Here is a 27,617-nt window from a genome sequence, read left to right on the forward strand (position 1 = left end):
GACTTTTAAAACAAAAAAGAATATGTGCCTCACAGAAATGTCATGGGCAGAGGCTTTATCCACGCAGAAAGTTGGCAGTAGCGTGCAGTAACTGATACCAAGCAGTGAATATGTACTGCCTTCCCTTTCTGAACCCCAGCTTCCTGGTTCAGCGGTTTTAAACAATAGATGAAAAGCAGCAGTGTTATCCTGAAGATGACTGAAATGGTTCTGCCTTCCAAAGTAATGTTAATTGATTAAAAGTGCTGAGATGTGCACTTCTTCATAATTGCTGTAGACTAGAACTCTTTGGCCAAATTACTCTGGTATAGCAATTAAAAATTAGTTGTTCCATGAGCAGTGGAAATAATGAAGCCTGTCTTTCTGGGATATATGCCCTTTGCCCCCTACTGTATCAGCCCTCCCTAACAACCTCAAGCAGCAGTACTGCAGAGGGGTTTTCTGCTCGTGGGACCATTGGTTTTAGCCTCCTTTATCCAGCTGCTGATCTCCACCCATCCCCAAACCTACAGAGAATGTAGCCTTCTCTGAAGTTTTTTACTCTTCCAGATCAGTCTGAAAGTGGCTTCAGAGGTTCAGAAGCTGTGAGAGAGATGGACAGGCCAGGTGATCACGATTCTCTTTTTTCCTCAGGTCCTCATTTTTAATAACATTTCCTCAAATTTCTGAACTGAACAGGTAAGCAGTTAGTTTATTGGTCAGCACGGTAATCACTTCTTTATAGCAAAACAGCTGCATTTGATTGCTTTTTGATAGCTGGTGATAGGATTTGGCTGAGCATCCAGCCTCACCCAGCTGGTGGCTTGATGCCAGCTGTTTGGTTGGTATCGCCCCCTGAATGTATTTGTGCCCACAGGGCAGAGGTTGCTAACAATTTCTTCCTGGAAGATCACCCAGTGTTGAAGACATCAGGCTGTAGTGAAGTGACAGATTTCCTCTGTTGTACATCTATGCTCAGAATACGTCTTGAAAACCTGGATCTTGGCAATTCAGCATCCTTGGAACAAATCGTGGAGCAGCTTCTATGGAATGGCAAAAATAACAGCAGGAATCTGGGATACGGGTAGGGGCTCTCCAATCTTACCAGAACCTTCCACTTTGACTCAGAACTTTCCAATTCAACTCGGTTTAACTTAAACATTCAGATACCTAACCCAGACATATGTTACATGTATTGAAAAAGCAATTTTCCTAAATGTGACACCCTGTCATCTAGCCCAACGTTTCCTGAGGGAAAGCAAGTGTAAGAACGCAGGCTGATGGGTGACTCGCAGGTGCTTCCCAAGCCTGGCAATGGCAGCTCTCCTTACCAGCCGTCAACAGCCTCCTTCCTGCCCACTCCTTGTGCCCTGTTTTCCTAGTTCTGTATTTTAGCTTCCCCCGTATTCCTTTATGTGAACCTGGGTTTATCATTTAACTCCCTTAGTCTGCTGAAGCTTCCTTCTTCCTTTCTTTGTGCTATGCATATTCGAAAAAAATTACACAACTTTCAGGCAACTTCAGTGCATCAATTTGTTGTGCAGATAGACCTATTTGTAGTTTTACGATCTTTGGGAGGTGTGTTAGGGAGAGTAGACTCTCTGTTATAATCCTGGTTATCTATTCCCAGCAAGTCTCTTCAGAAAGAAAATAATGCAGTCAAGTCAGATAGTATGCAGCAAAAGGCTACAGAAAAAATGGAGTCATTTCGTGGAAATTCTTTCCTGCTAAAAATTCACAACCTGTACTTTGTCTTCTATGCTACCATTCTGCCTCAGCTCTGCAGAATACTTTGTGTTGTGTGAGTAACGTCGCCTAGATCTTGTAGGTCATTTCCCATGTTCTTCCCCATAAGCAGCTGTTCTGCGTCCACGGCTCTTCAGCGCCGGGAGGTGTACCGCGGTTAACCTGGAACTGAGTGCAGGTTGGTTGGCCAGCAGCTCTGTCAAACAAAATGCATAAGGGCTGGATATGGACCACGTTCCCCTTGGTGACGGCACTAATTTGGATCATCAGCCTGTCTATATACCAGCTTTTACAGAGGCTGTAACTTTATGTTTGTTTATGTCTTACCCTGCTATCAAGTTTGATTGATGTTGGCCAACAAGTTATTGAGCAGTAAGGCTGATGGACAACATGGGTGCATAAGACTTACTTCATTAGGAAAGCAGGCTAAGAAACACCTTGGTAATATTTCTGCGGACAATGACATAGAGATTGGGTTTTGTGCAGTCTCTACACCACCATAAAATCCTTAGTAAGCTAATGAGCCACAGCATTGAAGATCAACATCATTCACGGCTGATAGCTTTATGTTCTTTACTTACCAACTCCTTGCCACAACATTGTTGCTTGGTGTAACTTATAAATTGATATTCATTGGTAGTTACCCAAGCATCTACCATTTTACAATTCTAGACACCTACCAATTTTCCAGTAGAGGGGCAGGCTCCTGCACAGCAAGTCTAAACCTGACAGTGGACCTCCCTCTCTATTTTGTTTTCTGGCAGTCTTCAAGTAATCCACAGACCTTCCTCCACTCCCACTGCAGGTTCCAAAAATGGTGATCAAAAAATTAGAACAGCCGAGGTCCTGCCTCCATTAACTTCAACTCCTCTACAGATGACTCATTCAAACACTTGTCCAGAGCTGTTCATTACGTCCTTTCTCAAGCTGACTAACTTCTGCTTTTGGCAATACAAGGCAAGAATAAAGATTGCTAGAAGTGCTGCGGGGAAGAGCACACTAAAATAAAACATTTCTGTCTCTAAAAATGCACAGATAAAAATGTGACATTAAGAAAGAAATGTCGGTTTGTAGCAATGGCATTGAAAAAGAAAGATCCCCAAGCCACGCCAAAGGGCAAATAAACTTCTTTAGGATGTTTTGGGGAAACAGGAAGTGTAAGTGAACTGAGGCAACACCAGGGAAAGGTCAGGTTTAGTGTAGCTGGACTTGACTTCAGCAGCTGGTAGTTGCTAAATTGCATTTCAAATTGGTTCTAAGTAAAAATGTATGAAGGTAGCGTGGGAGCATAAAGGATTGTGTCTCAGAGCTGATTAAGCTGAAGTACACTGTAATGAGGAGAAGGATGACATGGCAGTCATTATGACAAAGCAGACGCATCCTGCTATTGGCACACTTTCCAATAGTACTTTAAATAGGATTTCAGTAGCAAAATAAGTACTTCTGAGGTTTCAGACAAAGAAAGAATATCCTTAACAGCTTAGGCAAGAAAGGGTATTGAATTACAAAGTGATCAAATGGCCTGGGGTCTATCTCCGTTACTATGCTAACATCTGACAATGCCAACTGATGAACTTCACCTCTTTTTTTCTAGTTATCTCCAAAAAATTGGTATTTCTTAAAACTCTTGTTTATAAAAACATCAGGCAAGAGCAGAAACTGTGTGAACGAGCAATTAATTTTACCCATGCAACCACATGACATTAGACATCCCTGTTTTGGCTTGGAACACATATGTGGATTATATGTATACACAGGTATACATAGATTCATCACTTCAGAGATAACAGAACATACACAGCTGGGACTGGATTAATTCTAGCAAGATGATTGCATTCACCTTAGACTGCCTTTAAACTCAGTGGCAAGAAACCTATTGCTTGGGGAAAACTGCCTGGCAGAGAAGGACCTGGGGGTGTTGGTTGACAGCCAGCTGAACACGAGCCAGCAGTGTGCCCAGGTGGCCAAGAAGGCCAACAGCAGCCTGGCTTGTATCAGGAACAGGGAGGTGATTGTGCCCCTGTACTCGGCACTGGTGAGGCTGCACCTCGAGTGCTGTGTTCAGTTTAGGGCCCCTCACTACGGGAAGACATCGAGGTGCTGGAGCATGTCCAGAGAAGGGCAACGAAGCTGGTGAAGGGTCTGGAGAGCAGGTCTTGTGAGGAGAGGTTGGGGGAGCTGGGGTTGTTTCATCTGGACGAGGCTGAGGGGAGACCTTATTGTGCTCTGCAACTACCTGAAAGGAGGTTGTAGTGAGGTGGGGGTTGGTCTCTTCTCCCAAGTAACAAGCGATAGGACAAGAGGAAATGGCCTCAAGCTGCATCAGAGGAGGTTTAGATTGGAAATTAGGAAAAATGTCTTCACTGCAAGAGTGGTCAGGCATTGGAAGAGGCTGCCCAGAGAGGTGGTGGAGTCGCCATCCCTGGAGGTGTTCAAAAAACGTGTAGATGTGGCACTTCAGGGCATGGTTTAGGAGACATGGTGGTGTGGGGTCGATGGTTGGACTTGATGATCCTAGAGGTCTTTTCCAGCCTTAATGATTCTATATTCTGGCGGGAATACAGAGCTTAGGTGGGTTAATTGCTCACTGAAGCCATTTCTCACCCTCTTCCAGCACCTCCCCTTTAACACAGCGGTGCCCGTGCCGCATTCCCCACTGGGAACCACAGGTAAATGCCCGGAACTGGTAAGGCCGACCTGGGCCCCTGCGCTCCCGCCGCTCTCATCCGACACGCGTTACAGGCCTAGCCCGTGCCGCAGCTGAGAGCCGCGCAGGCGGCCCGTTGGGGGCCGCAACGCCCGAGGCGCCGCGGGTCGGGGCAGGGAGTGGGCGGAGCCTGTGCCTCAACCGCAGCCGCTGACGACGACAGCGCGCCTAGCTCACACCCGCCTCCGCGCAGTGCCCACACCCGCCGCCCAACGGCGGCCACGAGGGAGCTCCGCCCCCGGCTCTCGCGACTGCGCGAGTCACGTGACGCTCCCGGGCGGGCCGGGGTGACGTCAGGGGTCACATGACCGGCCGGGGCCGTCGCCAGCCTGCCGAGCGCGGTGTCCCCTCCGCCGCCCACCTTCCCTCTCCCGCCCCCGCCCCTCCGCGCTCCCGCCGGTGTCGCCTCGCCCCCTTCTCTCCCCTGGCCCGCCATGGCTCGGGCTCGAGGCGCGCGGGGGCTGCTCGCGGCGGCCGCCCTGCTCGGTAAGGAGGGGGTGGGCGGCCGCGGCCTGCGGCGACCGGTGGGGGGGCAGTGGGGGGTGTCACCGCCGCGGCGGCGACGGCCTGTGGCGGCCCCGGGGCCGGCGGCGCTGGACGCGGCACCGGCTGTCGCTGTTTCCTGCCTGCTGTCACCGCGCCGGGGCGGTAGCTCTGACCCGGGGGATCCCCGGCCTTCTGCGGGCGGCGGCGGCGGCGCGGCCGGGCCGGGCCCGGGCAGTGAGGGTCGGGGGGGGGTGTCCTGCCTGCGGGGGCCCCGCCGCAGCGCCGAGGCGGCGGGTCCTTTGGGGAACTTTGGGGAGAACGTCCCTCCCCGGCCCTGCACCGGGACCCCGCGTCTCCAGGGAGCCTCCGGCAGCTCCCGGGGGCGAGAGGGGAAGGGTTGGGGGGGCGGCGGTGGCGGTGCTTGGGCAGTGCCCGTGAGCGCGCATCTCGGCACCTGCACCGAGCCTAGGCACAGCGCTCCGGGGAGCACCTGAAAATACGCCTTTGCCTCTCCCGCGGCGTGGAGACGCAGGAGCTACTGATGTCATTGCTGGGAAGTGGCCCTTTTCCACAGGGCCTGTGGTGCTCCCTTGCTTAATGGCTCCCACCCTGCCGTATCGGGAGTGAAACCTGAAATGCCGCTGGAATAGAGAGGTGTTAGTGCCTTGGTGAGAAGGGTTGTTAGCGCGGCGAGGCTGTGTTGTGAGGAGGCGTGTCCTGCTTGTTTACTGATAACTACCTTGCTTTAGGTTTCTTGCCTGGACAGCTGCATCACGCGACACTATCGAGTTTCCAAAATGTGGCTTTGGCAGCAAAGGAACCTTCTTCAGCAGCTAGCAAAAATATTTCCTCAAGCATCAGTTGCGAACGGTTATCTCCCTTCCTCCTGGAGAGCACAACAGCCTTTGAAACTCTTGTAACGTTTCTTTAGTAGCAGATATCTACTGTCGTTGGCAGTACTTTGGTTCCTCTGTTACACTGAGCCTGAAAGGTGTCGCTCGCAAGGGGCACTGAGCAGCTCAAATATCCAGTGCTTTCCGAGCCAGTCTAGCGAGCACGGTGACTTGCAGTGCTGTTGGACTTGCTTCCTAGGATTGGCATCTGCAACCTGAGTGGTGTTGAACAGATGTTCCAGAGGGAGTTCTTTGTAGAGCTTGTTTAATATAGTTATGGCTTAAATGAAGAATCAGTATTGTTTGTCTTCTAATCGGCCTCCATAGTTTTTAAGTGGTACCAGAGTTAATATTTTCTGGGACCGTAGTAGTCTTCCCCTGCTTAATTAGCAGTTAGAAGCATAATTCAATGCATTTAGCTTTGTTACTTTCTGGCATGTCAAATGTGTTAGGTTGCTGCAGCTGAGGCAACAGACTAGTTTATTTTGCCACGGAGTAACTATTTGCTGACAAACAGGGCTTTGTACCAGTGTCTAGTAGCTGGGTGTTTCTACGTAACTTTATCCTATGGTCTCAGCAGAAAACTTTGTGGTGCAAATAGAGACCCCTCCTTGGAGTACAGATAGCCTCCACCATCTTCTGCCAGAGCATGGGGCCTGGGCGGTAGCGAGGGGAGAAGAATATGAGATACAAGATAATGAGAAGATCTGGGGTGAATTCTTTAGGCTTTTGCAGCCTTTTAGTCGTCTGAGTGAACACAGATCAGGATAAGGTAATGATCACAGAAGGCTGAAGATTAGCATGGGTGGGTCAGATGTGAAAGCTTATTTGGCAATGCCTTGACTTTGGGACAATAGAATTTTTTTTTCCCCCCAGAATACCTCACCACACCTCACTCACTGTTTCAGTTTCCCATTCACACAAAGCAGCAAGCACTAAGCTGAATATTTCATATGTCAGCATTAAGTATTTGGGATGAATTTCCTAACGAATATCAAACGCTCATATGGAATGAAAGAAAGATTTAGGTAATACAGTGATAAATACAGGGGAAGGGGGCTATGGGAAATGAAGTACCTCCCCTCAAACTTAGCTGTTGCTTTTTGAAATATGAGGGGAGATGGTGCTTGCCTGCTGTTGAACACGACGGGTCGGTTGGGTTGTGTGCCAAACCCAAGGATGCTGCTTGTGCTCTTTGAGTCCTAGAGCACCGGTAGGTTTTTTCCTTGCTGAAACACAAATACATCGGAGAAAACATTTCAGAAAAAAATCTAAGTTTAGAGTCAGGCATGGATTCGGTATCATTGAGTAAATAGTGAAGTGTCTGAGATTTGCACAAGGGAAAAATGAGATTGAAAAGGTAACGTGATGCCACTTCAGGGTTATTGATGTGTAATCTATGTAATTCTGTTGCACAACTCCAGTCCAAAGGGGAATTTCAAACCTTGCTACCAGTGTAGGGATTGTTGAGAGAAACGTGGATAATAAATTCCAGCCAGTGAGTAATTTGGTGTTGTATTGTTTTCCTCAGTTTTGGCGTTGCTAACTGTATGGAACTGAGACTGAGGGTGAAGTAGTTTTCACAGGATAGAACAGCTTTTATGCTGTGTGACTTTCGAAACATTGCTTTAGCAAATGCTGCCCTTAACATAGTGTTTGCTTGATAGCTTCTTTAAGTGTGTTGACACAGTCTCTAAGGATCTGAATTTGTGTGCTAGTCCCAAGCCTGTTGTCATGTGATAGGTTGCACAGCTTTGACTTCGGCAGCTTTTCTGACTTGTAAAGTAACTTCTTGCTTGCAAAATAAGAACTCCGCAGGCTCCCCGACATGCTGTTGTTGAAATACGCTCCCAAGGTTCCTGCTCAGGCTGACTTAGAAGTTTCATTTTTGGTGTAATCTGCTTCTAGATTGTTCTGTAGTGAACAGGATGATTTCTGATAAGTACTAGATGATAAGATGAAAATTACCTTTAGGTCCAGGGGAACCCTACTAAAAGAAAAGATGGATGTTTTATTGAAAAGTTAACCACTGCTATCTCTGTTAAGACTTTTGTATGTCCTAAAGATAGCTTATTTTTAGTACTAAGAAGGCGCCCTTTGCCTTTGCTTGTTTCAGCTTAACCGCAACAGTTTTTTTTCTTTCAAGTCAATTCCTTGAGAAAGCTTGGTGCCATAATGGATTTCTTGGTATTTATTCTCATAAGCTTGGCAGGAGACTCTTTTGGTTATGCGAGTGGCAGCAGTTACTTTGTTATCTTAATTCTAAATTATAGGCCTACTATTTTGAAGTATATCTTATGTTTTGGTAAATCAGGCTTTGTGCTGGGTTGACCCTGGCTGGATACCAGGTGTCCACGAAAGCCGCTCTATCACTCTCCTCCTCAGCTGGAAGGGGGAGAGAAAATATAATGGAAGGCTCATTTTGAGATACGGGCAGGGAGAGGTCACTTGCCAATTACTGTCACGGGCAAAACAGACATGACTTGGGGAAATCAGTTTATTACCAATAAAATCAGAGTAGGGTGATGAGAAATAACACCAAATCTTAAAAAACACCTTTCCTTTACCCCTCCTTTCTTCCTGGGTTTAACCTCCCTCCCAGTTTTCCCTACCTCCACCCCCAGGCAGCACGGGGATGAGGAATGGGGGTTGGGGGTCAGTTCATCACATGTCTGTGCTGCTCCTTCCTCCTCAGGGAGAGGACTCCTCACACTCTTCCCCTGCTCCAGCGTGGGGTCCATCCCACGGGAGGCAGTTCTCCATGAGCAATGTGAGCCTTTCCTGTGAGCTGCAGTTCTTCACAAACTGCTCCAGCGTGGGTCCCTTCCACAGGGCGCAGTCCTTGAGGAACAGACTGCTCCAGCTTGGGTCCTCTGTGGGGTCACAGGTCCTGCCAGGAGCCTGCTCCAGTGTGGGCTTCCCACGGGGTCACAGCCTCCTTCAGGCATCCCCCTGCTCCAGCATGGGGTCCTCGATGGGCTGCAGGTGGATGGATATCTGCCCCACCGTTAACCTCCCTGGGCTGCAGGGGCACAGCCTGCCTCACCATGGTCATCACCACAGGCTGCAGGGGAATCTCTGCTCTGGCGCCTGGAGCACCTCCTCCCCCTCCTTCTTCACTGACCTTGGTGTCTGCAGGGCGGCTCCTCTCACATATTCTCACTCCTCTCTCTGTCTGCAATTACACGGGGTTGTTTTTTTCTTCTTAACTATGTTATTCCAGAGGCGCTACCACTGTTGCTGATGGGCTCGGCCTTGGCCAGCAGCAGGTCTATCTTTGAGCCGGCTGGCACTGGCTCTATCTGACATGGGGAAGCTTCTAGCAGCTTCTCACAGAAACCACCCCTGTAGCCCCCCACTACCAAAACCTTGCCATGCAAACCCCATACAGGCTTCCATGTTTTCTGTGCACGTGAATTCGGGAGGGACTGGTATCCCTTTCAGTCTAAGGGTAACATTTTCTTAACCTTCTCTGTCACTTCACAGCCCCGCTGGCTGTCAGTACTACTTTCTCTACTGTAATTCAAAGTGTGACAGTGTTAGTAGAGTCCTGGCAGTAGAGTACAGAAGTTCAAACGTGGTTCAGCTCTGAGCAGTGGGCATTTGTCCAGCTGTTCCCTTTCCAGTGCTCAGGCATAAGCACACTAGCCCACGCTTAATACATTTAGTTTTCTTGTATTAAACTTAAGTGGCTTCTGATTTCTTAACAAGGCAGAAATCAGTCTGTATAATATGGGAACACCAGTATGTCTTTATTTCCCTTGACAGAGGTGACATCTACTCTCTTCTCGACAGGACTAGGAGAGTGGTTTATTATCCCCCCCAGTATCCTCTCATATGGGGAGGCTTTCTCTTGAAATTGTCAGCGCAGTTGTTCTTCCTCCAAAATGTTGATGGGGCTGCCAGCTACCTTGAAGGACGTGTGTTAGTTGTGTGGTATGATACAGCAGCACTAACCAGAGCAAGTGCCAAATGGACTTGTGTACTGAAAAGGGAGTTCAGACCTCCTGGTGGACTCATCAGCTGCTGTAAAGCTATCCCAGGACTTCCTTCCTCTAGATAGGAAACCATAAAGAAACTTCATGTGACTAAACTTGCTGCAATTGTGCAGTTCTCTGGCCAAATGGCAAGTGTACAGCTACTAAATAGCCTTTCCTTTATAATGCTTTTGTACTGTTATAAATTTGTTTTTAAAGACAGAGGATATTCATCGGCAAACTTGAACTGAGAAACAAAATGTTTACTGCCTTAACAGAAACCAACAATATCAAAAACATAATCTGAGACTGCATGAATTTGTCCTGGTTAGTTGGCAAGGATGCATTTTCTAGGGTTGGATCAGAAACTTGATATAACCAGGTGCTGCACCTGCACAAGTGCAACTGATTCTCTTCAGCCCTAAAGTACTCTCATCCGTCTCTGAATTAACCTGTTTCCCGTTGCCACCACTGTGTGTGTGTTCAAGCGTGTCCAACAGCAGTTGGAAGTGAGTCCAGCCTTGTCTTTTCCTGGTATGCTTTCCAGATAGCCCGTGTTCAGTCTTCTGAGTCCATTGGTGACAGGTAAGTATAACTCATAATTTTATGAAGACCATCTTGTCTCACGTAAAGTGCTTCATACATCAAGTCTGTCAAGGGGTTTTCCTGCTTTCAGTTGTTCCCCAGAAATGCTAGGGTTAGTAAATAGTGTGGTCTTTCAAAAATATATAATTTTTTTAATGTTCTAATTTTTTCTGCACTACCCCAAGGATCCTGGATCCTAAGCAAGTGATCTTGACTCAGTCTTCTGAGAAAGGACTCGTACCAGGTGTCTGTCTGTGAGTGATGCTTACATTAGAAGACAAGTGATTAGAGGAGAGCATACCTCCTCAGGGGTTTTTTCATTCTCTTCTCTGGCATAGACTTAGGAGTCTAAAGCGGTGACTAACGTCATCATTTTGTTCACAAAATGGCACTGAGATGACAGGATCCTTCCGAACCACCATACTGAGTAAATTACTGGGCACTTCTGTTCACGTGTACAATGGGAAGTAAACCTTCTTCAGATAAGAACCAGCATTTCCTATCTCCTTGGATTAGCGCCCCATAGATAGCAGCATTCGCTGTGTTTATCCAAAGAACCCAAAGAACATGTGGGCAAAGGTGCAGTGCAACACAGCAGTGCTGTAGCTTAGGTACAGAATGACTGTGTGGTGCTGGCGTCTGTTAGCAAGCACCCCTTACCTTCAGAGTACTGCCGCGCAGTAATTACAGGGTAGGCTGAAGCCAAGCAGAGCCTTTGGCGTGTATGACCAGGCTGTGGGTGTGATACTCTGAACCTCTGTCACGGCGCTTGTGGGGAGCAGTTAGCTGGGCTACGCTGCAGCCATGGTTTTCCTCCCTAACACTGTAGTCATGCAACGTAGCCGCAAACAGTCCCGTCCACTAGATATCTGTATCGCCTGAACTACTGATGATGTGGAACATGTGCCCAGGACGATTTGGATGGCTTGCTGTCCGTCCTTCCAAGAAGGATACAGAAACATACTAAGGAGGTTTTTATTTATGCAGGAAATGTGAATATAGTCAGAAAACCCAAATTGTATAAAAGTAGCTTTTGTGTTTGAGATCCTTGTTGTCAATGTTCCCTGTTTCTAATAAAAATTGGAGACAAAGTAAATCATTAACTATAGTAACTGAAGTCCTCTTCGTAAGCAGACAGTGTAAACAGTTGCCATTAATATATGCTCGCTTTTTTAAGACCACAGCAACCATTGATGTTTCTCCCTTGGTAGGTTTCCATTATATGGGAGAGTTACCCAAGGGTAGCTGTGCCTGGCTAACAGGATTTCAATTATAAAAAGCTCGAAACCCGGAAGCATCTCTGTGTAGTCAAGAGATGGGGAATCCTGCCTTTCTAAGAGCCATATGCAGAAGGGCTCAGATTGAGATGTTTCAAATGTGCTAGATTTTGTTAGCTTTGTAGTTTTCAGTTTAAAACAAACATAGCTTTTTGAGGTAGAGTTCTTTAAGACAAATTGTTGTATAACCGAGAAAATCTTAGTTTTGTTTGACTTGTATTAACACTCTGAGATACAACAAACACTCTGCTTGGTTTTTTGATGTAGATATGTTAGATCAGGAAGGATGCTGGATTTAATTCAAGTAGCATATCTAGCTTTGCTTCAGCGGTTTTACCTTCAATCTTCTCTTGCATGAGACTGTAATTTCAGAGATGAACTATAAAGGGAGAGATTACCCTATGATTTTCAACCGAAAATATCCAGCTAGAATAAATATGTAAGCAGCCCCTTTTTTTTTTTTTTTTTGGAACCTATTGGAATACAAATGAAGCATCTGAACTGAGTGAAATGTCTTTGATGGTAATACATTTTTGATGATTCCTTTACTAGATATCCATGAAGTAGTACTTCCAGCCACATTAATAATGGACTTTACAGAACTTACTTTTTGCTGTTGACAAGTCTAGGAGCCGTTCAGCTGTGTAAGTCTGAAGTACAGCACCTGCTCTGCCACAGGTAGTTTTCAAATAGGGTGCTGGAGTTTATTAAGAAGAGCATTTAAAAACTGACATTAAGAAACTGGAGGTTGTATCAGTTTTTGTGTTAAATCACAAATAATGCTATTGTTATGAGAAGTACAAGCAATATTCTCAATTTGTAGCTATGCCATGATAAAATTGAGCAATAATTTATGTAACTTAATTACAAATATTCCCAAGACAAATTGATTCAACATCAGTTTGCTTTTCTGTATTGACATTTTGACTGTAGGCTCTTACTATTTGTGGGCTGGTGATGATTCACGCATTAATCACTAGTCAACACTGAAGCTGCCTTCACAAACTCAACAGCTGCTTTCCTGCCAAACCCAGCGAGCTGTTTCCTCTGCCTTAAACTGGCTGGAGCGAAGAGTAGGCAGGACCTTCTTTCCTTCAGCCTCCTGATTTGTTCTTCAGTGTTTTTTTCCTGATTTTTTTCTTTGCCCGTACATCCCTTATGTTTCACTCGGTTCCATCGGTATTCCTCTCCATCCCTTCCCTGAGACCATGGGAGCAGATAATGCTGCAGCACAGTGCTCTCTGATCACGGTCCTTGTGCACGTCAGCTTACTCACAGTGAAACAGCCCTCTTGCCATTTCATCGAGGACAGCTCAGTGTCTTGTGCTTAATGCTTCCGTCTTGTCACTGACACTGCAAATCCAGCAGCTGCTGAACATTTCTCAAGAAGGAATGGGGTTTTATAGCATTTCTTCCACACTAACAGAATCGGGGTTCATATCATGGTGTGAACTTAACCTTGCAAAAATCTAGTTATGCAGGTGGGGTTTTTTACTGTTTGTTCACACCCCTTATTCTCTACTACTAAAACTTGCTGAGGGTGATTTGTCAGCTCTTTATTCCCAGAATCCGTCTTCCATTTGGTGCTGTCTGGTACATCTGCATTGTCTTTTGTTGTTCTCTGAATCATCTGTAATGGGCAGGTCTGTCACATTTTCCTATAGGTCAGCAACGTTTTCTTAATTGTTTTTCAGTCTTCTTTCCCCTGTACTTTATTATGAAACTTTTTTTCCTGCTTCTTTTTTTCTTTTAGTGCCTATTAATTGCTTCTTTTTAGCTCTGACATTGCCAAGTTTTTTAAATAGCTACCAAACAAGGGAGTCAGCGTGTATGGTGAAGGTTTTCATTCTAGTATGTTTTATGTGGGTAGTGTCAGTTCAGGTAGCCATGGGCTCCTACTCCCTGCCTATATGCTGTGCTAGAAATCTTAAAAAAACCATAAGCATCTTGCTCTTGAGAAAATAAGTGTTTGTAAACAAGTGCCAGATGTAACTTTAATTGAAGGAAACTTAGCAAATTGAAACTTCCATGCGGAGAAGCATCGATTATTTCTAGCGCTGTGGTGAACTGCAGTAAATAACATTTTCTTTGTGAGTGTGTGTGCCGTAGTGAACATTATGAGCTGGACGTAAAGTCAAAGGTAGGACAATTTTGCTTGGAAATACGAGTTTTCTACACTGTCCATTCTTAAGCAATTTCTTTTTTCTGTCTAGCTCTGGTTTCAAGTCTAGGCTCTTTAAACAACTGGGTAAAGTGTATGAATTCCAGCTTAAGCTTTCGCCCCCTTTGGTGCTGGGGGAGGATATATTGTTGCTAGGAGGAAGGCAACAGGGGAAAATGCTTGCTGAATGCGAGAGAAATTGTTCCCCATGTGTTCCTACAACTGAAGTGCCTTCTACCCTAGTCGAGCTGACCAAAGTCCAATTTTTCTTAATAATTGTCTTAATACAATTGTATGCACCATAGTTCTGTAGTGAAAAGTTTTAAAATTGGGATTTGCTTTTTGAAAAATTCTTGGGGAGAGAAGGTAGCTGATGGATCAGTTGGATCTTTTTGCTCTATCAGCAGTTGAATAGATTATCATGTTTGACTCTTTAAAGCTTATTTGCTTGAGATAAATGGAGTGGTTTGTCTTGCAGCTACTTTTTTTCAGGTCTTCTGCAAGACTAAAGCTGTTGCAAATGCAAGCTGATAAAGTGCTAGCATGAAAATGGTGCAGGCTTTTTGCATTGAGGTTTGCTTCGGCTGCACATGTGGTGACGAACTTAGAATCAGAAAAATAAAACGCTCTACCACAAAGATCAGACACAGGAGCACTGTCCAGTTAGCTCTTACCGCAAATCAAGTATAAGATAACCAGCTTTCTGGCTGTATCCAGGGTTGCCTGCTGCAACCCGTCCCCTAGGTGAAGCTTCATTGTCAGTGGATGCTGGCATAAGTCCACGCTGCTGTCAGAAAGGATGATCCCATGTTCCTCTCGCCATGTGTTCTTACCCTGTTAAGTCAATACTAGTGCGGTCAGTTGTACTAGTGCTCTGAGCGCTGGGGCTGGAGGAGAGCGGGTCGGGGAAAAGCTGTGCTTTTGTCAGCAGCTCGATCTGAGGTCAGTTTAAACCAGTCGGAAAAACATAACCTCAGCCTGTGTCAAGGTCTTGGCCCCCATCCTCCTCTCAAGTGCAGGGAGCACGATGACATTAAAGAGAAGTTCTCCTGGCAAGGGTAGCACACTCCGTCACGCTATTTTTGGCAGTCCCTCCAAAACATCTGCGGTCAATCCGAGCTTTCTAAATGCTGCATTCAGTGCATGTACAGCTGAGTGTCCTGGTACAGCAGGAGTGAAGGCTGTGTGGTGTGCTGCGGGGGGAAGGCCGAGCGCTATAGGCATGCAGGATCAAATATGCCAAGTCAATTCTGGCTGAAGCTTGTAAAATAGTTGCTGTGTAGGGTGAATGCCGAGTAGCTGCCTTGAACAGTATGACTGGTGTTTGTTGCAAGTTTTCCTTACCCTCTGAGGACCCAGCATGTCAACAGTTTTTGTTTGGGTGGCTTTGCCTTTTTATAAGTGGGGTGTTAAATTTGTCCTCTGTGTGTTAGTGATGTTGGAGCTGGTATAGAGACCGTTAATGCCCAAGTTTTCCAAACTCAACTGTCATTCAGGATGTACTCCTGAAATGTGCATATTTGTCTCTTAAGGATTGAAAAGAAAAACCTACGTGACACCAAGTTAACCACTTGTCTTTCTTAACAGGCTTTTTACAGGCTTCCTCTTCATTTGAGGTGAAAGATTCAGGTGGTAAGGTCTGCATAATCGCTGATCTGACAGTAGCCTTCTCAGTGGAATACAAAAGCAATGGGCTGAAAGAGGTAAGAGGGGTATCTCGCTGCTTGTCTCGAACTTGTGTTTACAAAATGTGTGGTATTTTGGCATGTGCGGAGTATCTAAGCTTTGAACAAATATTTAAGCATGAAAAACTGTTTCAGCAAAGATTTCCCTTCTCCTGGTCATGTTGCATCAACTTTTTTCTTTATTACCGACACTGCATCTAATTAAACAGGGTTAAGTCTGCCTGGAACCACCTCAAACAACACACGTGTGAAATTACCTTTGTGACTGAAATTCCACACCAGTCCTATTAGTAGCTAAAATGGCTTTCATTGGAGCTGTGAAGGCAAAAATGCTACATGGACTAGATTTCAACTCAAATAGCCACTGACATGTAGCTTTTAAACTTCCCTGAAACCTGTGATCTTCTCACTGAGCAAATGTCTGGCTTTCAGTGTATCTACAGACTACAGCAGTGCATACGAGTTGTTCCATATTAACAGCAAAGGCCTGTTAGTGGAAAGTTAAGAATTTTTATTCACAAATACTCTGCTTTTCAGTTTACTATTTTGGTATCTTTAGCACTGAACAGGAATTGAGGTTTATTTATAATCTCATTGCATTTGCATGCTTTGAGGCACTCTTGTTGAAATTTTTTTCTTGATCAGTGTAATGTGAGATTGAAAAAATCCTGCTACTTTGCCAGTGGTGCACTTGCTATGTGTGATTTCAGCTGAGAGTTACACTGCATAGTCCACTTTTTCAGTGGTGCTGGTGGTCTGAAATCCTGCTATTACCAGTATGCAAGTTTGCATTCAGAGGTGACTGCTTTCATGCCATGCTTTTGGCTGTTCCTTCTTGTAAGCAGTAAGCTCAAAACGTTCCAGCGAACATTGTGTTGGTCTTCAGGTACCAAGTTTCTTCTCAGTACGTAATAAACTCAAAGTATTATAACCAAGCTACGTAGGGTATACCATTTGCTTCTGTTCTTACTCGATTGTACTACAAGAAGTAAAGCTTAAATTCTTCCATTTTTCACATGTCCAGGGTTTGCCAGGTTTGATTCACCCAGTACAGAAGTACCTGCAAATTCATAGTTCTAGCTGGGGGCTGGGGTGGGGGGGGGGGGGACTGGGGGCAGGGGGAAGTCTAAGAGGTGCTGTGAGTATGTACTGTTTTGTCCTCAAATTTCAGAGAACAATATTCACAGAAATGCAAGCATCAGTAACATGCTACTTGCTATATCCAGGTATATAAGTAGACATAGCATATATGAATGTCAGCTGTATGTTTTAGAACTGTTTCATAGGCTATTTAAAAAGCAGTAAGGAAAAGCTGTTACATCATCCCATTTACATGTGTTTTGTTTTCTACCCCACAGTTTGCACACTTTTTTCTTCCACAAAACGCCACAGTAGAGCCACAGAGCTCGTGTGGCAAAAGTAACACGTCTCATCCAGTTCTGGTACTGGGTTTTGGAGCAGGACATTCATTAAGCCTGCATTTCTCAGAATCTGCAGACAAGTACCAAGTCAAAGAGCTGGTTTTCCACTACAATCTGTCAGATGCAACTTTATTCCATAATGCAACTACAGGTAAAATGAAAACTTCCTGTTCGCATTGTGTAACCCTTCCAGATGTAACGCTGATTTATTTCTGTAAATACTGTTACATACTAACGCAGTGTAATCTTTTTACAGGAGAAGGGAAGACTGTATCACATAAAACTAATATTCAGGCATATATGGGCACAAAATACAGATGCATCAGCCCCACCCAAGTTAATATGAAGAACGTGAACATTACGTTTAGCAATGTTACTTTGGAAGCCTATCTCATAAATGGCACGCTCAGTAAGAACAGTAGGTATCCTGTAGCAGAAAATGTACTTGGTGAACTAATATTACCACTAATACATTATTTCCTTTTTTAAGTCCTGACTAATCATATTTAGGGAGGTACAAACTGAATCTAAAGCTCCAATAGCAGCGTCTTTTGAAATTAATAGACCTGCTTCAGGTTTTCTCTGTAGGGCTGTCAGCATCCCTGACTAGAAGATGGTGCACTGGGTTTTGTATGGGTATTAGGGAGTGTTCTTTCTGTTCGTGAATATTTATGGGTGTAAACGCGTGCAGCGGTAGGTCAACTGGGCGCATGGCCAGAATCCTAGCTTAGCAAGTATCTGATAACTTCCAAGTGTTATGCCTCTACCAAAGCAGTCTGAACTAGTTACTGTGCGCTCTGGGGAAAATTAGTGATATAATGGCAGACAACAGAGAACTGGTCTGTAGGGAGCAGATATGTACATCTTCCTACAGGAGGCCTTACATAAGCCGTAACAGTGATGTTCCCTCTCTGTCAGGCTCAATCACAAAATGACTTTTTATCCTCATGGCTTGTATTGGAAAGCATTTGGGAGTTTTGCTGCTGTAATGATTAGAAGACAAACTGCTTCGTACTATGTTCACGTCCTTTGCTTTTGTGGTGACCTTCTTCGGTTTACCTGGCTCTTGATGTTTGATCACCTGTTGTATCTTAGGGAGTGATAAATCTTTGCCTTACTTTTGGGGCAAGTAAGAAGTCTGGTCTTCCCTGGGAAATGTAGGATTTTTTTTTTCTTATGCTCTTAATCCCACTTATGCACCTGTTGAAATGAATCCTAAAGACTAGGGTAGTCAGTACTGGCATGTGATGGATACATTGAACAAGTGCCTTCTACAGGAGTATCTATACCTTGCCCCGTGTCTCTGGAAAATACCTTGCCTGATGCATGGTAATACTGGAGTTGGTTTCTTTTATGGCTGGCTCAGATTTCAGTGTATCATTCTCTTAATCAGTCATTTCCATCCAGTGACCTAATTTGCAGCAAAGATGTGGACGTACATTAGTAATTTAAAAAAAACAACCCTGATTTCTATTACTCCAGAACTATCACACTTTTAAAATATGATATCTTGATCCAGCTATGATACTGGATGAGTATAAGTGATCAGTTACCAGCAGGCTTGAACATAAACTGTGATATTGGGAAACGCTGGTTTTTAACTTCTATACAACTTCTATAAAATCTCCCTACTGTGTAACAATTATTTTTTTAACCAAAGGACTATGTAAAAACAGATAATAGGTGGAGTTAAAAGGAAAAATCACTATTGCATTATCTTGGGAGGGTGTTCCTTATGCAAAATGAGTTTGTCAGCATTTGTTTTCTTTTCTAGTCATATTTACTACTTAGATTAGATTAATATAAATACTTTAATTTGCCAGGATCACTCCCCCAGAGTTGCTTTTCTCCATCCTGTCGTATCACTGTCTTGATGAAACTATTGATCCTCAGAAAAACCATGTGATTTCCTGCGAACCTGGGGCAGATGTTGTTTGGTCTGAGATCAAGGTTTTTTTTTTTAATTTGGTTTATTTGTTTGTTTCCACATTCCTGTTATCCATACTGCCATGCTCAGTTTTTCCTTTAAATTATCATCATCCCTAAGTTTTTATTACTGTCTTGGGATAGCACCCGGGTTGTTTTTTCTATTTCTACTGCACAATGAGCTGCCTCTCTTTCTTGTCTTTCTTGTTCGTATTTGTTGGGTGCTTTTTTTTTCCTTATTACGATGGTTAAAGAATTCTCACTCTATCCTTCTTTTAGTCGTGACCTTGAAATCACCTTGTTCTTTCCAGATCAGTTCCTTCTTTCCACTCTCGTAGGCTTGAGGCAGCTAGTTATTGATAAACTTTAGATCTGGAGTTCTCCCGCAACCTTTTTTTTTTCCCTGCAACTCCTTCATTAGTGGATATTTTGGCTGGTGATCTTGGCAAGGCTTGCTGAGGGAAGAAGAGTTGGTATTTGGTGGTTCTGTGCATCCTTAGTGATGGTGACATCTGTCAGCGTACCTAGAAGTTAGTGACTGAGGTTATGGTAGTGATTATCTGCAGCTCTGAAGAAAAGGAGGCTTTAATTTTATCTGTTGGTAGTTTTGTCAGCTGCTTTCCTATAACTGTCAGAAAAAGGTGTAAGAATTTGTCGAGGAGTTATGCTGTAAATCAGTTCAGTAAAAATACTGTATCAAGACTCCACCTAGGAGAAACTTCCACTTGAAGTGTTTTGGTTGTTCCCATCTCTGCTAACTCGGGTAAGAGGCTGTACATGTAGGGGTCTTGCAGATGGAGGGAAATTCTTCATTGGAGTTCCAAGTGAAGCTGCTGATTGGTTTATTTATTAGGAAATTAATGCATTTTGGGACCTGACCAGTATCCATTAAGCCTACAAAAGGTAGGGTCACTCCTCCATTCACCCACTTTCCCTCTGCTCTTTGAGTCCAGAAATGGAGTAGAATTATGAAAGCGTGCTACGTTGGAGTCTGAGAGTTCAGAAGGTGTGATTTGAGTTCCTCTTGCTGAGCCATAATTGAAAGTTAAGTTGTTTAAGTTCAGAGACTATTTGTTAGATATCTAGTATCTGCAGCGTATGTATGGATTAAATTTTAGAAGTAGGCCCTTTGAGTCAGAAATAACTGCTGCTGCAGTTGCTGTTGTCCTTATACAGTTGCAAGCCGTTACCCCTGACACATGGACACGACCTTGGCTTGGAACATGGAAGCCCCTACTACAGTCACGCCGTTGCTATGACCTTTGGTTTTGGCTCAGATGTTCAATGCAGGAACCTTCTTGGCTCTCAGATCAAGTTAAGGTCTTGCTGCCAGGTGTTTCTGAGTACTCTGGCAAATAGATCGCTGTTCTTCCTCCTTTTGCCTTGGAAGTTGCTGCTGAACTGGATGAAAAGAGAAGGCAGTCTTGCACACCTTCACTGAGCCTTGTACCCCCGGTGGTGGGTGGATGGGACACCCAAAGGGAGAGGATGTAGCAAAACATTTGCCATCAGAAGCAGTGTCTTGGAATCCCTCTGTTAAGGATAGAAGAGCCACAGCACTGCTATGAGGACTTGAGAGGTCAAGTAGTATTTTAATGTGACTGTGGGTATTGCCAGAATAATGACATAGGGCACTTGCAACCTCGTAGTGTTAACTGAGGGAGGGAGGGGAAGGAGAAAAACGCATCTCCTGCGAGACCACTTTTAACCGTGGGCAAGAGAACTGTTCCTCTGCTTCTAGCACACGACTACCCCTCACACACTCCAGGCACTCATCTCAGCCTCGCTGTGAACGTATGGCAGGAACGTTGGCTCTGTCAGCACAGCAGTGTCTTGTTTATCCTGACTTGATGGTGAAGGGAAATGGCAGACATGAATAAAAGCAGATGTGGTCACCATGAACTTCTGTAAATAACGGCAGAGGTGTCATTTTCACATGCTGGGCTTTGCAACTTTGCAACAAGAGTGTAGGTAATGATTTACTGTTGTGTTTCTCAGATTTTATTATCTTCTATCAGGAAAAGAAACTTGAAATTGTGTCCTCCTTTCCCTTGAGGATTAAAAAGGTAGAGCATCCCACAGCTTCATTTTGTTTGGTAATGACTGTTTTCCTTTCTCTCCAGAGACAGAATGTGCTGAAGATATGGTCTCTACTACTGCTGTAGTGCCTACAACTCCTAAACAGGCTACTAGCCAGGTTCCAACAACTAGCCCAGCACCAACTGCATTGCCCCCAAGTCCTGCGGTTGGTAAATACAATGTGACTGGTCCAAATGGAACCTGTGTACTTGCCTACATGGGGTTACAGCTTAATATCACCTATTTAAAAAAAGATGAAAAGGTACTTTTATTTTTTCTTTCTTCAAATCCTTCAGATTTCTTCTTTGGGGAAAACTTGGTAAATTATTACAGGCTAACTTATTTCTTTAAAATCCCAGTTCTTTTGTAGTGTTTGTCCATGATTGTCCTCTGTTTGGATTGCCTAACTTGGACTAGACTAGTGATGATTCAGAGAGTTCTCTTCTACTGAAAGTGGTGTTTAAAGATTTTTCCATTCAGTAAGAGTGCTAAACTTGCCTGTCAAATCCAGTAAGTGTATACAGCCATCCCACACATTCCACCCCTCCACCAAAAGTTAACAAGATATGAGTAGGATTCTCTTATTATCAAAGATGACATCTAAACAAGATTTTCAAACTGTTAAATAAGATACAGGAATTTGGCCTGAGGCACCTAAATGAAAACAGTGAATGACTATTAGGAAGAAAAATTCTTACTACTGTAAAACTGGATAGGCTTGTGATTTAGTTAACTTCCAGCCTATACCAAAGAGGCTTGGGTTTGACTTCAGTGCTTAAGAGCTACTTAATGGCTGATGCTAACAGCAAGAATGCTACATGGTTTATGTAAGATCCAGCCCTGGCCCAGGTTCTTTCCCTCCGTTGTTGATGCAAAGCCCAGCTTTGCTAGCCCCGTGGACAGACCCGTTACCCGCTAACGCCTAAGGCAAAGCTATGAGCGTAATCCCAAAGGGACTGCTGAAGGCCCTCAGTAGCCAACAGTGACCAAGGGTCAGCAAACCTTTATGTTCAGTAAAGCTATGTTAAAAGTACCTTTGATCACCAGCTGCTTTTTCCTGTCCTGTGGCGTAATCTGAGGTAAAGAGGACAAGTGCAGGCAAACAAATTATGGGTGCTTTTGTGTAGCTTAAGTTGGATCCTGGTGATAAAGGACCTGGTGCGAGGAGGGTGGTGTCTGTATAGGATTTAGCTGCTTAATGCTGTATGTGGTGGTGCAAAGGGATCTATTGCATTTGCTTATGGTGATGATGAGTGAGAGGTAAAATCATGAGCGCTGACAGCTGGTGTGGCTGTACAGTAGCTGGTTGTGACAGACTGTGTTTTAGCCACCTGAACTGTGTGAAATTCCTTAAGCTGTGTCCTGCAGCGTGGCATTCTAGCTCTGCTGGAACAGCTGATTTCTAATGTAATGACTAGTGAGGACGTGGCAAATAGGTTTTCCAGAGTCACGTGAGGGTCAGCTAAGAGCTACTGGAGGTTTCTACTGGATTGTTTGGCAAGTCTATTTAACCCGCAGCCTTCTGCAGATACAGGACACTATAGAATCTGTACTATGGGCAAAACTAAAGCCTTTTGAACTGAAGTGCAGGATGATCACGCTTACAGGCAGTTCCCCTTGATTATGTCAAAGCAGTATTTTATAGCTTGTCCCCTGTGTAGTGGTGGTTACTGGTCCTAGCAACATAAGGAAAAACACTGAAGTAGCTTAGCGTGGAGAAAGCAGCAGGTTATTGGCGGCAGCCAGTCAGGGGTGCCGAAAGCTTCGTTAGGCATGCAAAGATGCCCTTTGTTCTCTGTCCCAGCCTGGAGGCGCTTGTGCAGCTGACACCAACCTGTAACTTGCACATCTGTCTGCCCAGTTGTCTGTAAAATGTGTGGGCAAACAGAGCCTTGTATGGATGTGAGTACGAGCGAACTAGAAGCTGACTGAATGTGTGGTGATGCATTAGACTCTTCAAATGTCATAACTGCTCCTCTTCCCTCATAGGTGGGATTGGACTTGCTGAATTTCATCCCACATAATACAACTTCTTTTGGGACGTGCAACAATACATCTGCCTTCTTGAATCTGACCTTTGAGAAAACAAGGGTTATCTTCCACTTCGCATTGGTAAGAATCTCTAGACAAAGCGTGTAGGGTCTGCAGGATTTCTCGTGTGGGAAAACTAATTGGGGCAAGTACAAGAGAAAAAAGATGCAGCTACAGGAAGGGGAGTAAGTAATTCCTTTGGTTTTAATGCTAGGATTTAGAGGGTCTAATACTTGGTAACTGTTGTGAGGAAGGAATATATATGTGTATGTACACACATGTATATATGGACAGACATCTGTTTTATTTGGAATGGGAATTTATTTTCAGGTTATACTGCCTGCTCTCTAAAGCTTCTCACCCAAACTGGGAACAGTTCTGCTGTAGCAGAGGAAGAGCCTGTGGCAAATAGGCACCTCATCTAACTGTACGAGTCTGGGACTGGATTTAAGTCCTCATTAACATTCTGTCTACAGCCCAAGAGCCACGTGTGCTTGTCTTAGGGAATCCTATGATGTTTGGAAATCCTGTTTCCCACAGCCCTGCCCCAGGAGGACTGAATCCACTCTGTCAGCTTTGTGTGGCTTTTAATACTTGCGGGACTGATCAAATGTGATCACCTAGACCTGTTGCTATTAAATGACTCCCCACATATCTGTGGGGTGCCGAGCTGCTTTAAGGCTGTATATGTAGCACAGGTGAGATTGTTGTACTTGCCTGGTTAAGGCATGGGTGGGACTATACCTTTAGCGTGGATGTCAGCTCAGCAGTCTGAGGGGTGACAGCCGCCTTTTCTCTGTCCCCCTTCCCTCCCCCAAAGTAATCTTCCCTAAGGCACATGCCTTCTGTAGCTTCTTCTCTTTAAAAGTGCAACTAAGCTCTTCCTTTGGATGCTAATCCCAATTATGGACTACACTTTGAAAACATTTCTCAAAATGCATGCAGAATTGAGACCAAATCTAAACAGCTTCTGTTAAGATCTCAAGCTTAAGTGACAACTACTGGTTTGTTTTTGTTTTTGGTTTTTTTGTTAAAAAAGAATGCAAGTTCTGAAAAATTCTTCCTGCAAGGTGTGACTGTAAGCACGACTCTGCCTTCTGAAGCAAAAGGTAGGGACTTCTACAAAGTCTGCTTTCAATGTCTACTTCTAAAATTAAGGGTTGCCTGCATTAAATAACCTGTTAGAAATGTCAGGGAAGAAATTAAGCTCTATGAGCTTACAGCTCCTGCTCCTCAGGATTCTGTACTAAGACTTTCTCTTACACAGTTCCAAAGTTTGAAGCCTCGAACAACAGCATGAGCGAGCTGAGAGCTACAGTAGGGAACTCCTACAAGTGCAGTGCAGAGGAGAATCTCCAGGTCACGGACAAAGCCCTTGTCAATGTATTTAATGTTCAGATCCAGGTTTTCAAGATTGATGGAGACAAATTTGGGGCAGGTAAGAGGTTTACATTTCTGGGGGGAAACCTAAGATTTGTGAAGGGCACTTTGATATAAACATATAGTATTCTGTAGCCAAGTGTCAGCTTGTGGGTGCTGTGCTTTGTCACGGCATGCCCTGGTACAGATGTTGTAGGGGCTGATAAGATGTCTGAGAGTTGCAGCTGGTGTGAGAAGTATGTAAAAAGCTTTGAAATAACTAGGACTTCTTCACTGTGGTCCAGAGAAGAGTTAAGGAAGAGCATTAGCTTTCCCTCCTAATTGTATGTGGACAGTTGTATAGAAGGGGTACAGTTCTGGGAAGTTCCTGACTCCCTTAGTTAATGCTGTCCTCTGAGTGTGGTAAAGCAAAGCGGCTAGGGGAGGTGTCGTGTGGGTGTATTTATGATGGCTAAGCTTTGCATAACAGTTACAGGTCTCAAGAAGGAAATGTCATAGATCCCTGTATTGTGCATACAACTAGCACTAGAAAGACTTCATCCTGAGTGATCATGGCTAGTGGGCTAGGCTTCCTTTTGGTTGTTGGCAAGCTGAGCTAGAAGTTAACTTGAGCCAGTTTTATCTATGTGCCGAGAGCAGAAACTTGAAGTTCTGGGTGTAGCCATCTCTTGGTGCAGTAGTGCCTAACATGGTTCTTTTTCTCTCTCTTCAGTGGAAGAATGTCAGCTGGATGAAAACAACATGCTGATCCCTATAATAGTTGGTGCAGCCCTTGCTGGTCTTGTTCTAATTGTCTTGATTGCTTACTTGATTGGCAGAAAGAGGAGCCATGCTGGATATCAAACAATTTAATGACTTGCACTAAAATCCAGTGTAGATGAAAAGCAATTGCAAGAAGCTGGGAAACCCCCCCCTGCCCCCGACACACATTTCCCCTGAGCTAAGATTGATATTGTAAGGGAACACCTTTTCTTGCAAATTGCTGCTTCTTTAAAGTCTGCTTTATTAAATGTGAAATCATCTTGCAGCATTTAACTATGCACAGAAGTAACTTCTGAAAATTCTGGTGTTTAATTTTGCTAACTAGTTTTAAATATTTACCCACTTAGAAACAAGCTAAAAGTTTTTAAGGGTGCTTTTTTGGAATTGGCATAAGGTCATGTCAGCTAAAGATTCCAGAGAGGGATGTTGCTAATTCACACTGACTCAGTTTCAGAACTCTTAACAAAGGGAAAAGGTTTGTTCATCGTGCTGCTGCCATCCAGCGATGAGGTTAATTTTACTGATGATGCGTTTAAAGAAATTCAGTAACAACTGACAGAATTGAAATTTAAAATCTAAACTCCACCTTGTCTTTTAGGTGTGTATTTTTTACTAAGCTTTAAACTCAATGCCTGGCATATGCAGGGTGTGAACAACGCAATACTCAAACCTTACAGGAACTCTTGATGATTGGATGACTCCCCTGTTTGATATTTTTGATGCTCTGCCAGCTTGTTAGGAGCTGGTACTTTTTTAAAATGGGTGTTATTTTTATTTAGGTTTTTTTGTAAAGTGATTTCAGTCTCTTCTGTTGGAAGGTCCAGAGAGATCCTGTTACTGCACATGTGTACAATATAGATCTCAATCTGCTGATTCTCTTGCTTTAAACTTGGCTGGGGGGTTGTACACTTTAAGGATCAGTTCTTATGTATGCATTGCCTGTAACAATGCTAATAAAGACACTTTTTTTCTGTATATCTTAGCATTGCTGATCACTCTTAGAAACATCTGACCATTTGCTAAGTGCTGAAGTCCTGGCTTGGCTCTACTTAGAGAGCTTTAAACAATCCTTAGCGTGGAGTTACATTAAAGAGATGTTTAAGTTTTTTCCCTGTGTGGCACAACGGTGAGGCTTAACTGTGTACGTGTCTTCAGAACAGTCCCTTGTTTTGGACTTTGTGTTTGGAAACAGGTAAAGCTCCTGTGTACCAGTAACCTGAGAGCCAGAGAGGATAACTCTTGCTTTAAAGTGCTGCTTGCTGAGAAAGGTCCAAACACTGGTCTGCCCTGCTGAGCATTGCTTTCACAAAGTGCTGCTAAGATACTTGGTGTAATGACTGTGTAAATGACACTTTGTGTTTGATGTTGAAGTTGGATTCTTACTGCAGAGTAGGAATCGCATGTCTGCTGAGGTCTGTGTGTGTTGTAATGTGCTGGGAAATGAGCCTTTGTGTTTAAAACTTCCCTGACTCCCTCCTGCAGTAATGCTTTGGTGTTAACAGTACTGGCTACACAGGGCAGGAGCCAAGGCACACTGAAACGTTGCACAGAATGCTGTTCTTCTGAATGGGAGAACTGCATGCACGGCAGCAAGGCTGGTATACTTCGGACCATCTGCCCTGCCACTTTGAAGGTACCTGGAAACTATGGATTTTGCCAGTGGTAAATAAACTAGTATTTCCTAATACCTGCTGATGTACTAGAAGTACGGTACTACTACTGTCCTTACAATTCAGTACTCAAGGAAAAAGGTGTCTGTCTGGAACCATAAAGGCTGGCATAGCTCAGAATCATACTGCTGAGTAGCTGGCTTTACTTGTCTAGAAGAGCACTCATCTATTTCCTCTGAAATGTTGGAGTTTGGTTTTTTTCACCATGCTGAGGAATGAAGCCTGCAGGGCTGGGGAGTGGAGACAAGCCGCCTTTGAAAAGGAAATCAAGCTAACTTGGAGTAGAGTATGAAAAGGAGTGTGGTGTTAAAAAGTGAGGCTTTCCACTGTAGTTGTTCACCAGGGAGAAAAAAAAGCACAAATTGCTGGCCTCTCTTCAGTCTTCTTCCCTCCCTTCCCCAGCAGGAAGGCGAGGGAAAGGATTTGGCCACGAGAGGGCTCTGTAAGGACAAGAAAGCAATTCCCAGGCACCCAGCCCCCAGCAGGGCTGGATGTGGCCGAAGCGCGGGGGGCAGGGCTGCTGCCCTGCTCGTTTCTGCCCAGGGGTTGCATTTGTGTAAAGGTACAGTTTTGGAGCTGCCTGATGTCTCTCTCTGTCAAGGAAGAAGTCCGTCTGTGTCTACGAGTGTTTTAGGGACACGTATATGAGGATATAGCGCCCGCAGTGTGACCTCAGTACACCAAAGTAGAAATAGAACATCTACTGTCAGCATCCCTTGGAACAAAGTGAGAAATGCTGCTTCCAGATTTGAGTCAAATTACTTGTTACCTACTGTGCTAGAGCATATAAATAGCAAGAGTGTTTACAGAAGACTCTTTGCTGCTGCTTTCTGTAGCCTGGACTTGCACATG

General features: G+C 44.5%; 1 protein-coding gene across 1 annotated transcript; it reads left to right on the top strand.

Moving 5' to 3' along the window:
* Nucleotides 1–4,701: 4,701 nt before the first annotated feature.
* LAMP1 (lysosomal associated membrane protein 1) lies at nucleotides 4,702–26,070 on the top strand. The gene is made up of 9 exons (XM_075091356.1): nucleotides 4,702–4,918; nucleotides 15,399–15,514; nucleotides 16,855–17,068; nucleotides 17,174–17,335; nucleotides 20,967–21,184; nucleotides 22,912–23,034; nucleotides 23,993–24,062; nucleotides 24,221–24,391; nucleotides 25,046–26,070. The coding sequence occupies exons 1-9, from the start codon at nucleotides 4,867–4,869 to the stop codon at nucleotides 25,183–25,185; spliced, it is 1,266 nt and encodes a 421-aa protein (XP_074947457.1). The 5' UTR covers nucleotides 4,702–4,866; the 3' UTR covers nucleotides 25,186–26,070.
* Nucleotides 26,071–27,617: the final 1,547 nt, after the last annotated feature.

Source organism: Phalacrocorax aristotelis, chromosome 1 (genome assembly GCF_949628215.1).
Source record: "Phalacrocorax aristotelis chromosome 1, bGulAri2.1, whole genome shotgun sequence".
NCBI classification, from domain to species: domain Eukaryota; kingdom Metazoa; phylum Chordata; class Aves; order Suliformes; family Phalacrocoracidae; genus Phalacrocorax; species Phalacrocorax aristotelis.

Coding starts and splice junctions, on each gene's coding strand:
- LAMP1 (XM_075091356.1), top strand. CDS start 4,867: ATGGCTCGGGCTCGAGGCGCGCGGGGGCTGCTCGCGGCGGCCGCCCTG. Junction 4,919..15,398: donor CGCGGCGGCCGCCCTGCTCG/GTAAGGAGGGGG, acceptor CTTTCTTAACAG/GCTTTTTACAGGCTTCCTCT. Junction 24,392..25,045: donor TGGAGACAAATTTGGGGCAG/GTAAGAGGTTTA, acceptor CTCTCTCTTCAG/TGGAAGAATGTCAGCTGGAT.